Raw genomic sequence first — 17,702 nt, 5'->3', positions numbered from 1 at the left:
TCATTGACACACATGCACGCTTGTTTTCTGCCCTCTTGCCCTTGTTGCCTCTGAACCTCCTCTGTCAAAGTCTTTGGCTTAAATGGACGATGAATAGCTCCAAACCTCCTCCTGTTCGCTTTCAAATCCACCACCGCCACCACCCTCAGCCTCCACATTACTAATGCTCTGCCTCACTATTGTCAAAATTGTCATAGCAACACCAAAAACATCTGAGCTCCAGCAACTAGCCCCACAACACTGAGCCAAAAATAGTGTGTTTGCGTCTCCTGCTCCTTGTTAGGCACACTGGGGTTGTCAAAAATGTTGCAAGGCTCGACTCGAATCTACATATGGTTTCCAGATTCTCAAGATCAAGCTGAAACTATTCTCGCCCCCTTTGATTGCAGAGCTGGAGCAATGCATCCACAAGAAATGTAGCTGCGACTATTTTGATAATCGATTCATCATTAGAGTTATTTTTCAAGCAAAAACTGGAATGAAATCGTTGGTTCAAGCTTTTTGAACGTGACTACTAACTAACTAACTAACTAACTAGCTGGTAGTTAGTAGCTGCAGCTCTAGTTGACTGGATATTTTACACTCAGTTACAGCCAATGCTGCACAATTAATAGAAAAATCATTAAAATCACAATAAAGCCAAGTGCAAAATGTAAACATCAATATAATGAAGTACTTTGGTACTTCAGAGAGCGCAAGAGATACACTGGCCTACAAATCTTGTTCTCCAGATTTATGAAAACATATTTGACCCAAATGAAGTTCGTATCATCATGATTTAAATTTGTAATACAAAATTATCATTCCCACACTAATCATGAATCATATCACAATATGTTGTCATGCAGCCGTGGTAAAATCCTTCTTATAATGTTCAGTTCATGATTTTAGGGGTGTTGATTAAACTTTATGATCATTTATTTGTATTGTTTTAGAGACTAAATATCAGAAAATGACCACACATTGTAATCAAACCCTCTATAAAGCGTATCATAAGATCTGTGAAGGCAGGACTTACAGTACTTTTATCTAAGTGTACTTAATAAAGCCTAAACATTAGGTATTCACTTTATTTAGGCAGAGGGTCTCTGTCCTGATGCCCTGCCTCTGTCTAGCCAGCCTTATGTGTGCTGAGAGGAATCTTAACTATCTACTGCTTGTTATGTAACCTGTTTTACTCACACACACTCCCTGGTAGAGACCAAATGTGATGAGATACGTTAATAATATCCAGATTTTATGCTCAACATTTAGGTTGCACCATCACGTTAAAGTGCTATGGGGCAAACCTATTATCACTGAATATAACGTTATATATATATATATAAATATATATATATATATAAACACGCCACATATGAGATTCGAGATTATTAATCTGTTAAAAATATAAATAAATGTTGCTGTTTAGCATTTTATGTTGTCAAAACCTGTGTAAGTGTGTTGAAGGCTCTCAAACTACACCCAGTCCGTATCGCCACATCAACCCACAGACATCACGATCTGCCCACTGAGCTACATCGACGCTGCCGACTTTTGGAGACCCTATTCCGGCTCACCAAACCCGGGGACGCGGCTGGCTCTCCTGGCTCTCCTGGTTCTCCTCTTCCTCCTCCTTCCTCCTCCTTCCTCCCTCTTCTTCCCGTTGCTGCGGTTCAACCGTCCGTTAACGGTAAACTCCTCCGGTCAACTCGCTCGCTCTCCTGGCCGTTGGAGACAATCACTGGGGCGCGTGCGTCCAGTAGCTGGTAGAGGGAGAGCGCGAGAGATCCATCTGTTGTGGCGGAGCTCGCGGCACAGCAGCGTCAGCGGGCCCCGGCAGGGAGCCAATCAGAGAGCGAGCCCTGACGCGCCTTTGTTCGCGCTGCGTTCGGAGATGAATGAAAACACGACAACAATAGGAGAGCCGCACATGCGCACAACGTCCGTCCGGGGAAGGCGGGCATTACTCTTCAATAGAAACCAAATTTACTGATTTACCGAATAACTATAACAGATTTTATGTAGGCTCTTTATAAAAATGAAAGAAGGCGGGAATTTTAGTAAGTATAAGTAAGTATTTGTGAGTATTGTGGCAATTATTTTATGTAATAATATAATTCTGAGTTATTTATTTGATTACAAAATATTATTTTGACACCAGCTTGACTTGCTATTGTGTTTGTTTGTTTTTTACAGATGGAAATGGGATTCTACGACGGTGGGAAAACAAAACTAAATTTAAAAATCTTGCTGCAGTTTAACAGCCGGACATAAAACATACAGTGGGATGTCGTTTGTAAAACACATTTAAAAGAGCTGCAACATTGTCGAAAGAAAATGAATCAGTAACTTTTGCTAATCGATTTATGGTTTCTGTCCCTTTTCAGACCAAATGTTGTTGTTCTAATCACATGTATATGATGGTAAATATGTTTTGGATAGTTGGATAAAACAAGGAATTTGAGGACATCATATTGGGCTGTGGGTAATTTTAATGACAGAAATTGTTAGTTGCAGCCCTAATATTTAACCAAATTAAACTTTATATGGATAGCCCAGCTGCAGATAGTTCAGAGAGTATTATTTGTAACATTTCAGCAACTAATTAGTTGAGATTCAACAACTGTTTTCTGATATTACACCACTGGGATTCAGGTTTAGACACAAAAAAAACTTATCTTGGTTAGGGTCTGTTCATCAGTTGTCACATATACTCGACAGACAAAGTGAAGCTGTTGAAATGTTACAAACTATAATGATAAATTATCTGTAGGTAGACGATTACCCCAGTCTTTACTAAAACTGAGTTTACAGTGACTTACTATGAAATAGCTGCAAACATGATGTGTAGGGCCACTAAAACCCCGTAAAGAGAGGGAGCCCCTTTACAAGAGCCTACTGGTAGAAAGCAGGACTCACCTCAAGGCCCTTAGTGTGTTAGCTGATATTGTATTTGTAGTGCATATTCTACATAATACTACATTATAAATTAATCACATTACCACAAACCAACTGCCAAACAGGGAACTGGGGAAGCTGCCATTTTACCTGGTTTGTAATCCATCTTTCGCTGCACAATAAGGCCGTTCATATGATCTTTATATTTATCTATAAACTACTGGCTTGGCTACATCTACCCACCTGTGTTTGATCAATAGCGGCCTCATGTCCTTTACTTTAGTGTGTTCTGTGATCTGATATGTAAGATATATTGGTAGTGATAATGATTTTACCATGGTTACACAGGCCTGCTATAACCAATCAAATAAGGTGATGTTAATGCAAGAGGAAGAGTAACACATAGCTGTGATAGAAGAAACTGACAGTCAGTGTTTAGATCTTCCTATCCAGCACATCAATATTAACCCATTAGTCTTTTTATTAGAGTTAAATCAAACGGTCACAGGATCTGACCGGGGCCATATTTCAGTTTTATTGTCACAATCACGGTTGGTGACCAATGAAGACAAAAGACTGTATTAATTCTGTAACATCTTATTAAATAGTTTTAGGAACAAAGAATAAAACATTTTGTTGCTACAATTAGTTTACACAATTTCTCTTCCAGAAGATTTAGCAAACTTTACTCCATTAAATATACATTTATTTTTTATTTTTTACATCTATTTAAAGTTTCTCAGCTCATTCTTTCATTTATACTGGTAATGTGTTAACATGAACAGAAAGCAATGTTAGAGTAAAAAAATACAATGTGAAAAGGTCCTAACAAACAAACAAACAAACAAACAAAAGGATTCCACCAAACCACAGATTCAAAACAGGATTAAAAGGTATTTACTTTTTAAATAAAAAGTACAACAAAATGGTGCGCTTTCCAGCATGATTTAAGATTAAAAGTTATGATTTGTTTCTTACAAATATTTGCTTGCAAAAAAATTAAAACAATATATATATAAAATAAAAATAAAAACATTGAAAAAGATAAAACACTTAATACACAAAAGTATATTATTCAGGTAGCACCCCCTTCAAAATAACTGAAAGGGATTGATGTCTATGTGTTACACACCTTATGGCCACCTTCTTAAGAGCCACCTGGTTGGTTAAACTGTATTTAATTCAACTCACTAAGGAAGAGAGTTTGGGCTTGTCAAAGTGTTTTTACTTTAAAATGGGCTAATTCTGTAACAGCTATGTGAGAAACAAGTGTGTAAAACTCTCAAATAAGAGAGAACAGTACAATACAAAGTGGAGGGTAAATGTTTAAAATCCAGAAGAAGAACCTGTCTTTAGACACAAAGTCATGCTCATCTTGCCATTAAGTGATAAGGCAGGTTTCACTGAGCTGCCAACAACCCGGGCTCTTAATAAGGTGGCCAGCCGGTGTCTTCTCCTGCATCCAGAAACATCAACAGTAAGAATTCCCAGGGAGAAAAACCAGGTACACTTAATATGAGAGGACACCAATATATTTTCACTGCAGGACTAGGGGGTGGAGGGGGTTAAACAGAGAGTGTGTGGAGAGAGGAGAGAGGATACGATGGGAGAATTAAGTGCTGGTTGCATGAACATGATATGACACAGAAAACAAGTTTCACACGTTGTACATGTGATAATTAGGTGTGCATGCCATGTACTACAGAATTCACTACAAGAGGCCCAACAAAAACTGCCCAACCACCCTCCATTTACTCCCCGTCTAAGAGAGCAGATGCGAGAGGTGGCGACTGCTCTCTGACCTCGATCGTCATGTGCTCCCGGAGCGAGGTCACACAGCGTCGGGGCGACGAAGCCAAAAACATCAGTCGGTGTGTCAATAACTGCACTGTTAATTTTACCAACATTGCTTCTTATCTACAGCTCTCCTGCTGCCAGTCCCCAGCTCAGACAACATTTAGATGAAGGATGGTGATCAGTGGTCACCAACCACTCCTTGTGTTTCTCCGTCACGGTCACAGACGTATACAGTCAGAATGTTAAAATATTTCATGAGACCAACGTTTAAATCCTACATTTCCACAGACTCTTCCAGTGTTACACCATCAGATTATGTGACTTGATAAGAAATTTAATCTATTTTACAACTGCAAATGTTTTTATTACAGGTGAATGGTGCCTCCATAGTATTTAGGCACATCACACATTTTGATAGCTGTGATTTCAGTGGCAATATAGCAAGAAATTCCTATTCGGGTCACAGCTTTTGGGGCAACATTGGTCCCTGCCACTACAGAACTATAGGTTAGCCAGTAGAGGAGCAGAGTGGAGCACCACAGTCTTTGGAAATATTGTATTTGGTTTCGTCTTTAGAAAACGTTTTATCATTCTGGGCAGACATCTGTAAGATCTTTGAATATACAACCCACCTCTGGATAACAAGTACAAAATATGCTGACTTTCCCACCATCGAATCACAAGAATAACACACGTTGACACGGCTAGACGTGCTATCATAAAGGCCCAAAAATATTAATTCAGAAAGTGGTACAGAGTCTTCAGGTCATCAAACAAAAATGTTCATACTCTATAAATCTGGATAAGCACTCTAGTGACGTTTTAGGGTTTCCGCTGAGTGATTTACTCACTCTGACCCTGATGTCCTTGGCACCATTACATGTGCAAACAGTACTTGTAGTACAAAGGCCCTCACTCAGACATCTGAATTAGTTGAAAGTGTTTTCTCTAAAAACAATATGATATAAATGGAATGAAATAGAAGCAGCTTACGTCTTACATTAGAAACTTTAGAAAAAGCTGCTGTCCCCCAGGTGAGTTTCTAAAAGCACAGACACTGTAGCTGAGGCGGAGAGCGGAGGAGAAGCGGTCAATCATCATCACACCAGCCTTTACAGGGCATGAATATGTAAACTAATAAATATACTTTCAACATTGTGCAAGACACATGTAAACCAGCTATAAACCTGCTTAAAGCAATAAATAACAAATAAATAGCTTTAACAAGAGATAAAAATGTGAGAAATGTTGGGATGAGATTTCAAACTAATTTTGCAAGTTTCTTAAAAGCAACAACTGCCAATGCTTAAGAAAAGTTTTGGTAACAGGACAGTAAGAATAAAATAAAAGCTTTTAGCATTTTGGTTTAGTAAAAATCTCAGATCAGGCTAAATGTTTAGTAGTTTAGTTTAAATTCTCATTGTGCTGCTTTTCAGTCCTACATTTACGAAGATTATAATGTTGCAGACTCTTTTATGGTATTATTAAATGTCTGTTTTTCAATTAAAATACCAGAGGCACACAGTGTGGTCAAATTAGAGACTCACTCTTCATGGTCACACCTAGGTCAATAAGGTACAGGCTGCCGACACTCTGAAACGTTCAGTCACTCAGCCAAATGTGCTGCTACAGCCTGATGTACAGTAACAAACATCCACAGTTAACTAACTGAAGTGGGCGAGAGTGGCAGGCATACGGGTGACTGAGAGTGGGAGGAGGAGGAATGTAAGGAAAAGTCATTAACACCATTTAATAAGTTTAAAGGGTTAATGAAATCTTGATCAGTCATGATTGGCTGTTGTAAAAACACACACAAACTGCACCATCTGAGAGGACAACATTTACACTCTCCAAACCCCTCTTATTTCATTTAAATCCTCCATAAATCCTCCATATGCAAATAACCCTTACTTCTTAGTACATTTATGCAAGAGACAGCAATATGGGTTTGGATAGTGGCAGGGGTGTATTATTCTATGGTGCAGCCTTTGTAAACCCTACATTAATACACATAAGTGCTAAAAGCAGAGCACAAGTGACACCTTAAAACTGTGAGAGAAGATCCACAGAGAGTATCAGAGTCTCCTGTTGTCATCCATCTTTTTTAAGCCTTGTATTTATACACACAAAGTCCCTCTGAAAGGCCACATGTCTGTGTTACTGTGTGCCACTAATGCAGCTTTTGCAAATGCACTGCGGTTGTCACGGCAGTAGGGACATGACTGAAAAGCTTGTTTTTGTTGTGTAAGTGCCTGCATGTGTTAGAAGAGATTAGAGGTTATCAAATAAAAATAAATATCTTAAAAGTCTCCAAATCTATGAAAATGAATTCTGTCCAGAATAAAGTAAAACAAGGCAAGTCCCATTTGACTGCCAAATGAGACATGGGTGTGTTCAGGAAAAGTAGAGTTTTGGTCTTCTTAGTCACTACTGCATAATACTGACACAGTAAAGAGATGTAAACTGGTACGTTGCAGTGAGATCTGGTGAATATTAGCACTCAAGGGGGATGTGACATGTTTTAGCGTGAGATGAGCGGATGTGATATGCTGCTAAATGGGTCTCTGAGGAGTTTTACTGACCCTGAACTGTGACGTTCTGGTTTTGAACTCAGGAGGCAGCTAGTGCAAAAATAAAATTTCACAATCACTTTGCATGGTTAAGGGCACCTGACAAACCACTTCCATCAATCTGCATGACCCTGACGTGCATTGTAGCGCACAAGCTAGTTTTGGCGAAGGCTGTTGGTGTGTGAGCGTGCATGTGTGTATCTCTAATTTGGTTGCATAATGAGTCTAGAGGCAAATGATTCATAGGAGACATTTTGCATAATCCATCAATTGACATGATCAAATCTACTGTGCTTTCAGTAGAATATGTTTTATAAAATGACACGGGCAGTAAAAGTTAACAGTGATTATGACTCAAACAATCAGCTTTGATCGTTTGACGTCCATCTGTCTCCTTCTGGATTAAAGTGCAAATAAAAGTAATGCACAAACTCAATATCACACACACACACACACACACACACACCTCAACTACCCTCTGCATGGTGACATCTTTTATAGCATGCTGTGACTTGCTATAGCATGCTTAAAATAGCATAGTGGGAAGTGGGAAAAGACTGACACAAGCTAAAGAAAACACATACTGACTGACGGACAGACGGACGGGCGGGGGGGGGATTTGGTGCATCACATTTTCGTCCACACAATCCTGAATCCTGCACCGCTTCTGTCCTCCACTCTCCCATAGTGTACCATCCCTTGCTCCCCAAATTCAGCCACATTTAAGATTTTTCAGAACCAGCCCGTTGGCTATACCCGACTCTCCCCCGCTGCTGTGCCTCCCTCCCCTCCCATTCCTCCTCCCTTCATGGCATCCCCATGTCCCATGCGGCTCCTGCAGGCCTCCCGTAGCCTCCCCCACTGGTAGCCTTGGAAGGTGGGGCTGATGGGGATGTACTTGAAGATGGGGTGTCTGCGGATGAAGTCCATTCCAAACGGCAGATCGTAAGATCTCATCCCTTCCAGTTCAGCTGCACTGACACCAGCGCCACGTTTCAGCTTCCTGATGCCTCGTTCCTCAGGGGAACCTGAGGAGAAAAGGAAGAGTTCCTTAAAATCCTTAAAAGTAAAGGAACATGATAAACATTTCCTTTGATGCTACAGTGTTATGATGCGTTTGAAGATAAAGAAACAGAAAGTCAGACGCTTAAAGGGACCAGCCATCCTAAAGAATCATTCATCCTTTGATCCTCTGTTGCTTATCTGGGTCCAGCAAGTTCAGCCCAGCATCGTTCTCCCAGCTCTCCCGAAGGAGTCTTGAGATGTTCCTGGATATACAACCGCCCTCAGGACGTTCTGCCTTTATACTTATATCTGTACCTGCTTGGCAGTCACAGCCACGTAATGAGTGATATGAGTTTTCTTCCATAAAAATGTCTTGCATACTCTACCAATCTTCCAGTACATTATCATCTATTTCAGTCATACACTTCATAGCACGATGGAAATTCGTTTTTGTGAGAAAAAAAAACACTGGCCGAAACACCTTACCTGGAATAGTATTGTCCAAAATGAAGGCGACAGAGCCTCCGACAAACATGGCAGTGGTGAGGAGCACGTTCAACACTTGGTCAACTCCAACTATGCCTGAGGAAGATAAAGAAACGGAGGCTTAGTAAGCAAGTAAAATATGTCTTATTAAGTTTGTATTGAAAATTACTTATGAACAACATTATAAATCTCTAATCAACATAATTTGAGTCATGTTAGTTTGATCAGTGAATTAATTTCCTCAGCAACAAATCACCCAAAACAACTAGTCACTGTGTGTACTTCCATACTTTCTGTGTGTTTATTTTATAACAAAGAAAGTTGAGTCTGAATTATTCCATTTAGTTGAAGCAATGTAATTCTATCCAAGTCTATTGCAGCAGCGAAGAAGAGTTGGCACAAGGAAATATTCCAAGTCAATTGTAAACACATTTAGAAAAGCAGTTTATAGGGATCTCTCCACTCACCTGTGACCAGCGGGTTCTGTTTGAGGTAGCTCGGCAGCATCAGACCGAAGAAGATGGAGAAGCCCAGAACAAAGAGGTTCCTGGAGGAGTTGAGGTCAACAAACTGCAGGTTGGACAGCCCCACCGCTGTGATCATACCAAACAGGGTGCAGAACAGAGCTCCCAGGACAGGGTCAGGCAGAGAGGCAAACAGGGCGCTGAATTTACCCACAAGCCCTAGCAGCAACATCATGGCAGCTCCGTACTGAATCACACGTCTGCTGCCCACCTGGAAGACCAATCAGAGATCAGAGGGAGTAAAGGGAGTCAGTCCCTACAGCACCTACAGCCTCCGTTTGTGTGTTAAAGAGGAGGGTTTGCCAAATTAAAAGCCTGAAACCGCCCAGCTGGAGTCAAAGAAGATAATAAAGTCTATTTATTCTCCACTGACCCTAACTGGAAGAACAAGGGCTGGATAATGTAGGTGACATCATACACATTTCTTTCTTCATGGTGGGTAAAATATAAGAAACCATCACTTTGTCTCAAGCTACAGATATTTGATTTAACAATTAAAGAAGAATGAACCATCTATTTTATAGCACATGCTGATTATTGTGAGGACGTTACACATTTACACTTAATTAGTACATAGTATACGGTAATCTAACTCAACAGCTGAATGAACAAGACCAATCATTATGTACGATGACTGAAGTCTCCCAACTCATGATGGAGAAGGACTGATGCATCTCACAGTTGGTACGTCCATCTTAATGACAGTTTGTATGAAGGGCTAATGAGTTTAATGTTATTTTCATTAACAATTAATCTGCCTACTGTTTTGTCAATAAACGTCAGAACATTTTTATCACCACAATTTTCCAGAGCCTGAGGTGACTTTTTCAAATTACTAATTTTGCCAACAAACAGCCCCAAAACCAAATATATTGAATTTAAAATTATATAAAAAAGGGAAAACAAGAAAATCCTCACATTCAAGAAGCTTGTACCAGCAAATGTTTGCCATTGAAAAGTGACTCAACCAATTAGTGGTTTTTCAAAATAGGTGCCAATTTACTTACTGATCTGACTTATCATTTCAGCTGTAGTTGAATTATTTTAATAAAATAAATGTAGAAACGGTAACCAAAAGGCAGGACAAAGAAAACAAACTGAGTGAGTACAGGTTGTGTTACCTTTGTGATTCCCAGGACCCCTATATTTGGACTGGAAGAGGTGGAGCCATTTCCTGTCCCAAAAAGACCATCCAACACACAGGAAATACCCTCGACAAATATCCCCCTACAGAACGGAAAAACAACCTAATTAAAGCATCCTCCAGACAGTAAATTGCCTGTGAGTCACTTCAGAAAAAAAAAGAAAGATTAGAGTAAATCAGAACAGAATCAAGATAAAGTGAAGCGTTACCTATTGATGGCGTGGATGGGAGGTGGAGGGGCACAAGAGAGACGTGCACAGGCGTAGTAATCTCCAATCGATTCGATGATACTGGCCACCACCGCACTCATCATGCCAATCACGCCTGCAGCTGTTACAGTGGGTACGCCCCACTGGACTGTAGAGGTAAAATCACAGAAAATATCCTAAAAACAAATCCTCTCTGTCCCATCGCCTCTGGCAAGGGTTTATCTGTGGTCCATATTTAGAGGCAGTTTTTATTTTTATACTTGTTTACACAACTAAATATTCATACATGATACTGTATGTGTACATCACTGTGGTGGAGCTAAATTTAATTACTTTATACACTGCTGGGTATCTTAACCTAAAATGTATCATAACTTATTAGTTGATTTGTATTTTGTTATGATTTTGAATAAAAAGCTAAATGTTTTCGAGTAGCAGTATAAATAAGCATAAAATGGAAAGTTTTCTGTGTGCAATTACAGTTAAGTTTAATCAAATCAAATCTTAAACTTCTCTTGCTTCTCATTTTTAGTTTCTAACTATCCTCACACATGGCTACCTGCTGTACCAGGCATAAACATCAACAATCCTTTCCAACAGCTCCACACTTACAGGGATATGGGATCTTAAACCACGGTGCGGCGGCGAGGATTCCTTGACGTGCGTCCGTGCGGGCGTAGAAACCGTACTTGTCTACCTCCGGCGGGAAAACATCAGTCACAGTAAAAATGAAACACAGCAGCCATGACACCAGGATGGCCATGATGATCTGGGCGCAAGAGAAAAGAAAACACATATCAGACATTCACGTTAATGTGAAATAAACACATTTTACAAGTTATAATCCGACATCCTTTTGTTCTGTTACACAATATTTTTACAATATCTCTCTTTTCTCTTCCTGTAAATTGCTATAATTATTTTTGAGAATTCATCTTGAACTTGGTGGCATTTACATCAAGTTATCTATTTAAATAAATATACAAAGTCACAGTTATGCATTAGCTTGTGGGTTGTAATTATCGACATATATGTTAATAGATGTAATAGCTAACAGAGCAATATCACAGTACGGAGGCGTGTGTTTGGATAGAGCCTGACTTGGTCTAACAATGTGGGAGAGGGAGGTCCTTTACAGCTCTGTCTCTCTCTAAAGCTCCTTATCACGCACTATATTTACTCAACCACGTCGGATCAATTAAATCAAATGTAAGGGACCAGATTCACTCTCATGACTACACTCTTATTAGAAATACGTCACATAATTAAAGAAGAAAGAGATGCTCTAACTTCTGTTTGACTTTAAACCTTAATTAAACCAGTATTATTCATGCTTTACCCTCCTCCCTCCTGGCCGTAGATACAGACAACCTATCTGGAAAAAAAACATGCCCTCATCCATAACTGCTTTTAGATAGCCCGGGCAATCTGTAATAGACTTGTGTTGCTGTAATGTTCTTGTTTGTTTATACATTCAGTGTTGTTTCTTTGTACAGACTCTATACAATAAATAATAAAACTGAAGTTTAAAAGTGTTTCACCATGTGATCAGCTTCCAGGGCTCTGGCATGTTGGCTGCTAAGAAATGCATGTTAGCATTTCTACAGTTAAGCGTGACCTAATGAAAACCAAAACAGCACTGGGAAGCCTTTTGAGGGGACAGATGGGTAACTTGATGTGAATTTATGAGCGTTTTTATTATTTCATATATCACCAGCAGAGGGCAGGAACAGACTGATTTACAGACTGCACAGAGGCACGCAAAGGGAAAACCTCTTAACCTCCCAGGGAGAATGAGATTAGCTCTGTTGAATAATTTGTGACTTAGATGGGAACACAGTTTAAGGTGGAGGCAGGGGGCCAGTTGTAAAGAAACCAAGGTCAATTCATTAAAAGAGAGCTGAATATTTACCAAGAAAAGGAATCAAAAAGTGGAGTGCAGACACAGTTTGTGCAAAAGGTAAAAAGCTGTGTTATGTTTGTACTTTTATAAGAAGTTGTATACTTACAGGGAACATTTTGAACACCTGCAGCCTATAGGAAGTCCAGCCTTTCTTGGCCTTGTAGACTGGCAGAGGGAAGTGAACGTTTCTGGCATACTGTGAGAAGAGCAGCACCAAGAAGATAGTCCTGCAGACAGAAACAGTCTTATTACGTCTTATTATTTTCTCTACTGTGAATTCTCCTGTGAGAGCTAATTCTGTATGAACATGTTCCATTTCCTCACGTCTACGTCCGACTAGGACCCCAGAGGCTTCAGAGCCAATCAATTATCATAACCGCCTCAGAAAGAGCAAATCAGTGGCAATTACAGCCACATATCCTCTGTCCCTGTGGAGCGAGAAGAGAGGCCCTCCAGCTACAGTGTAAACAGCCATGACACAGCAGGAACTGATGTCACACCACATGCATATCACAGCTTTGAAGTTGATCTGAGCTAATCCTATCTTTACAATCTAAACCTTTTGTGTATGAAACACGTGGCTGTGAAAAATATATGTGGTTCCTTATCAAGAGAGAACAATGAGACGGTTTGAGTTTCCCCATTGTGACAAAAAATATATATCTAAATGTTACAGAAACCTGTCCCACCACTCCTGCAACATTATCTGATCATCAGAACATACCGAACATATAAAGGTGAACAGTGACGTAGGTAGGTAACGGGAAGTAGGTAGGTGAGGTGAAAGCATCACTTTACTGCATAATAGTGCAGACTTACAGCATAGCAATGCCCCAGTGTTTTCCAGCCCTCTCCCCTGCGGCCTGGAAACCAGACAGGCCGATAAGGGCGACAGTGGGGGTAATGGTCAGCGGTCCGATGTACTTCAGCAGGATTCCAGGCAGACCCAGCGCTCCAATACACACCTCAACCAGGGATGACACGATGATAGCCCCTTGGATCTGACAGAACAAAAAGGTTAAGAATCTGAACATGGAACAATCCAGTTAAACACAGCTGCAGTTTTAATTTATGTTCACTTTGAATCAACAACTCCAGCCTATGGAGGTACAGGTGCAGGCTCAGAGGGATAACAAGATGATGTTGACTGAAGCAAGTACATTTTAATTAAACTTGAATACTTCCATTTTGTAAAACTACGTCAAGGTTTCCCGCAATACTTTGTAAAGGAGACACCCTGCCTCGCCTGAAATAAAAGCGTTTCCTCTAATGTCAAAAGAAATTATAACCTTTTTATGAAATATAATACAGGCTTCAGACAAAATGTGCTGTGAAATGTAGTACTAATGCTCAGTCTACACAGGGGACTGTTGGAACCATATACACTGATCATGAGACGAAATATGACGGCTCTGTTGGATTCAGCTCAGCACTGATCGGTCACATGGTACATGTGCTTTGGAGTAATTAATCAGCACCAAGGAACATTTTGTTTGCATCCTGGTTGGAGGAGACAGGGTAACAGAGACACCAGTCATCCAGTTTCCATTCGATACTTCTGAGTGATAATCCAGTTTGTTCTGTCTTTATTTGTCTTTGTGTTCTCTTCTGTCACCTTTTATCACATGCACGTTCCTGCTGCCCTCAGCCCCTCGTTGTCCCATTCGACAATTTGACTCAATTTGATTGAGTTTAGTCTCGTTTACACGTCACATAAAAAACAATTACTCAACTGGCTTACGCAAACAGAAAAAGGTTAATACAAATTAACAGCTCCTGTCACAGAAAATCAAACCCTGCAGCCATATACAGACAGTGATGTTCCTATTTGGAGGCCAAAAAAACCTAAATGTTCAACTGTTAAAACACAGAAAGCCTCCTTTATTTAACTATAGTTGTGTAAAAACATTGTGTAAGGAGTTATTCAAGTCATGCTGAATAACATCTCAGTGTACACTAATCATATTTTAGCTTTTTTTTTTTTTTAACTTCCCCTAACACGTCTATCCAGTTTTGCTTTCTTCTACTTGTCAAGCTTCCTTCCTCCGGGCCCCTTCCCATCCACCGTTCAAGTCCATTACAATCTTTCATTTTTTGCCTCACCTCTCGTATCCTGGGGTGCCAGATGTGCTCTGTGTGGAAGAGCTCTGTGCTGTTAAAGACTGGAACCTCTGGTTGTGGAAAAAAAGATTAATTAGATCAATATGTGAATCATAACTCCAGTTATTTGTTCAGAGCACACAGATATAAAGTGGATAATCCCATTTGGGTCCCCGTTTAAATTCTCTGCCATCTTTTTAGGCTTTGATGTTGACAGTGCTGGGATCAAAGTAAACAAAGATACAATAACCCACAGTTCTTATCACAACGTTTTAGTGTCTTGTACTGAAGTGAAGAGTGAGAGGGAGAAGAAGAGAGAGGGATTACCTGTATTATTACACTTCCATTTGTCCAGTGACAGGATGGCTCTGGCTGGTGCGAGAAAGGCAAACGCGCTGGCCTGGAACAAAGGCAACCTAAACACAAGAAAAGCACCAGTAAGAAATTACGTTACAAGCCTGAATTATCACACAGATGTACAACAAAGGGAGTGTTCAAATAAAAAATTAAAACAGCAAAGCTTGTGGTTATACTGGGCAGATGTAATTTAAGTAAAACTTGAAGAGGGTATTTGATCTTTAATTACGAAAAGTAAAAAATACTGATTAAGTATTGAAAAAGGTAAATCAGTAAAGAAAAACAACAACATCAAAAAAGAAAGCATCATTGACACACACACACAGACACAGACACAGACACAGACACAGACACACACACAGACACACACACAGACACACACACACACACACACACACACACACACACACACACACACACACACACACACACAGACAGACAGACAGACAGCATCTGGGCATTTCTTTCAATCAACCTCACCCAGCACTCTGACTCATCAATCCACACAGAAGATTTTCCCCCTCCCCATCTTATTTCTGCTACTATATGTCTATGTTTATTTTTTCAGTGTCTTGCATTCAAATATCTTCTAACTGAGACAATCCAACCTGCTCAAGATGTAACATACGTCTGCTTACATAAGATGCAGTTTAACGGCTTGACATTCACATTGAATTCCTATTTTATTTTGTTTCACTTTATTGATTTTACTCTACTTGAATCCTTCAGAAAACAAAAAAGATTAAAATAGAAGTAGTAAGAGGTCTGGAGTAGAAGACTACAAGCCCGTCGAGTCCCCACACATCAACAGTCAATTCGGCCCCAGCATCAGATTTTTTTCCTTTATAGGTCAAGCTCAGGTTGGACTTGCACCCATTGTGTGTGTGTGTGTGTGTGTGTGTGTGTGTGTGTGTGTGTGTGTGTGTGTGTGTGTGTGTGTGTGTGTGTGTGTGTGTGTGTGTGTGTGTGTGTGTGTGTGCGCGTACACACACATTTAAAAAGGGCTTAACTGTTGTCAGTGCATGGTAATAGTCAGGATCTAGGCTAGTTTAATAGGTAGTCATTCAATGTATCAATGTATAGTGATCAGAGTCCAATTTGTTTGGCAACACATTTTGGGTGTATCCGCACTTACATTTGACCATCAATCAGTTCATTACAGTTGTGTTTTAGTGTTAAGTATCAACATGTGTTTGCATTTCCCTCCTCTCCCTCTCTCTGTTAGTACCCAGTGGAAATTCTTAGGAGAAAGTAATCCACAGATAGTGGCTGTCTGTGTCACCTCAGCACAGCCTCTGAGCATGTAGGCTGCTGGTGTGACGGGAATGCCATTCACGTTCAAGCCAAGACTAGACTGTGTCTTTGTTTGTGTCAGAGAGTGAGGAAGAACTGAGTAAGGGAGAAAGAAAGAGCCAACACCCTCTGCCTGGAGGCCACACTGAACAGAAAATGTCCCTGTTGTTGCAATGACAAGATAAATATTAAAGCTTCTTATATTAAAAATGTTTTCAGACAATCTAAATATAAAATCTGTCTCCAAAATGCATCAGTCTTCTGTATTATTTATCAGTTGGTTGGGTAACGTCCCTTTTATGGAAGGGCTATGTCTAGCCTATGTCTAGTGCCTGTGGTGGCTCAAATTAAAATTACATTTATTTAGCCAGAGATTGCGTGTCCTGACATGATGTATTTGTTCCTTATTTGGACACTAAAAAGTACACAAAAAAAAAAAAGTACTGTGGCCATATTTAACCTCAAAGCACATAAAGATTTGTCAGCAAAATCCCAGTCTTGTGGAATACAGATACAGTCTTCTCTACCACATACATCTATCAATAAAAGGTTTCTCCTGAACTTCCCACTAAATGTAGGAGTTAAGGAAAAAGAAGTAGATAAGACAGTGTTTACACACCATTTTCATCGAGGCGTCAGTCAAGGCCATGGAGTTTGCGTCAAAAAGAACAGTGAGTATCTGTATCTGTCTGGGTTTGTCTAAATGAAGTGATTTTGCTAGAGCGATAGTGGTGGGAGCTGCTGCACTCCGGTAATAATAATGAAACACTCAAAATCTGCCACCAGGATGGAAAGATTTAAGATTTATTACAGAAACAGGGAAAAAAAGCAAGGGTTTACCTCCCTGAACTGCTCCTCTTTCATGAAAGAAAAACACTACCTCATGCCAACATGACCTTGCTTTTATTAAAACACAGATCCAAAAAGGTAGGATAATATCCATGGCAACAGGTAATGTCTCATGTAAGCGGTTACTTTACTGATATTGATATAACCGCCAGAGATAAATCAGGTGAATCACTGGTTATGAAACACACAACCCAAACCGGCTGCATTATGTACTTGCAACATTACTGTGTAAGTGCAAAGAACAATTGAAAACGAAAAGGCGGCTAATTAAAGAGATTAACAGGTGTAGTCCAACGCCACAGATCTTCAGTTTCTGGAATCTGTTCAGCTTCTGTGGTTTTCTTAATAACATCTGAGCTTCTTTTTGAAAGCTGACTCAACTATTACAAAACAAATAAGGCTCAGTCACATGGGACGACTGCAGTCACATAAACGAAACAAGGAACTTAAAAAGTTATCAACTCATCATATTCTGATAGAAAATATGCATACAAGTCTTTTTAAAAACCTCTTTTACTATGCGTCTGTTTAATTTACCCGTGAGATATTTTCAGGGAACCTACCATGACAAAAAAGGACGGGTCA

General features: G+C 39.9%; 1 protein-coding gene across 6 annotated transcripts in view; it reads right to left on the bottom strand.

Moving 5' to 3' along the window:
• Positions 1-3,461: 3,461 nt before the first annotated feature.
• slc23a2 (solute carrier family 23 member 2) overlaps positions 3,462-17,702 on the bottom strand; it is a 35,214-nt gene continuing 20,973 nt past the window's right edge. For all 6 annotated transcript variants that reach the window (XM_051423495.1, XM_051423499.1, XM_051423496.1 and 3 more), the window contains 10 exons: positions 14,946-15,034; positions 14,622-14,689; positions 13,338-13,519; positions 12,625-12,745; positions 11,228-11,384; positions 10,616-10,763; positions 10,384-10,489; positions 9,206-9,473; positions 8,739-8,834; positions 3,462-8,275 (listed from right to left, as the gene is read on the bottom strand). In XM_051423495.1, the coding sequence (XP_051279455.1) occupies positions 7,998-8,275; positions 8,739-8,834; positions 9,206-9,473; positions 10,384-10,489; positions 10,616-10,763; positions 11,228-11,384; positions 12,625-12,745; positions 13,338-13,519; positions 14,622-14,689; positions 14,946-15,034 (1,513 nt within the window). In that variant the 3' untranslated portion in view covers positions 3,462-7,997. The remainder of the gene's footprint in view (positions 8,276-8,738; positions 8,835-9,205; positions 9,474-10,383; positions 10,490-10,615; positions 10,764-11,227; positions 11,385-12,624; positions 12,746-13,337; positions 13,520-14,621; positions 14,690-14,945; positions 15,035-17,702) is intronic.

The sequence above is a fragment of the Dicentrarchus labrax genome, unplaced genomic scaffold, assembly GCF_905237075.1.
Source record: "Dicentrarchus labrax unplaced genomic scaffold, dlabrax2021, whole genome shotgun sequence".
NCBI classification, from domain to species: domain Eukaryota; kingdom Metazoa; phylum Chordata; class Actinopteri; family Moronidae; genus Dicentrarchus; species Dicentrarchus labrax.
The sequence above is the reverse complement of the archived record's forward strand: the minus strand, read 5'-3'. Positions and strand labels throughout refer to the sequence as shown.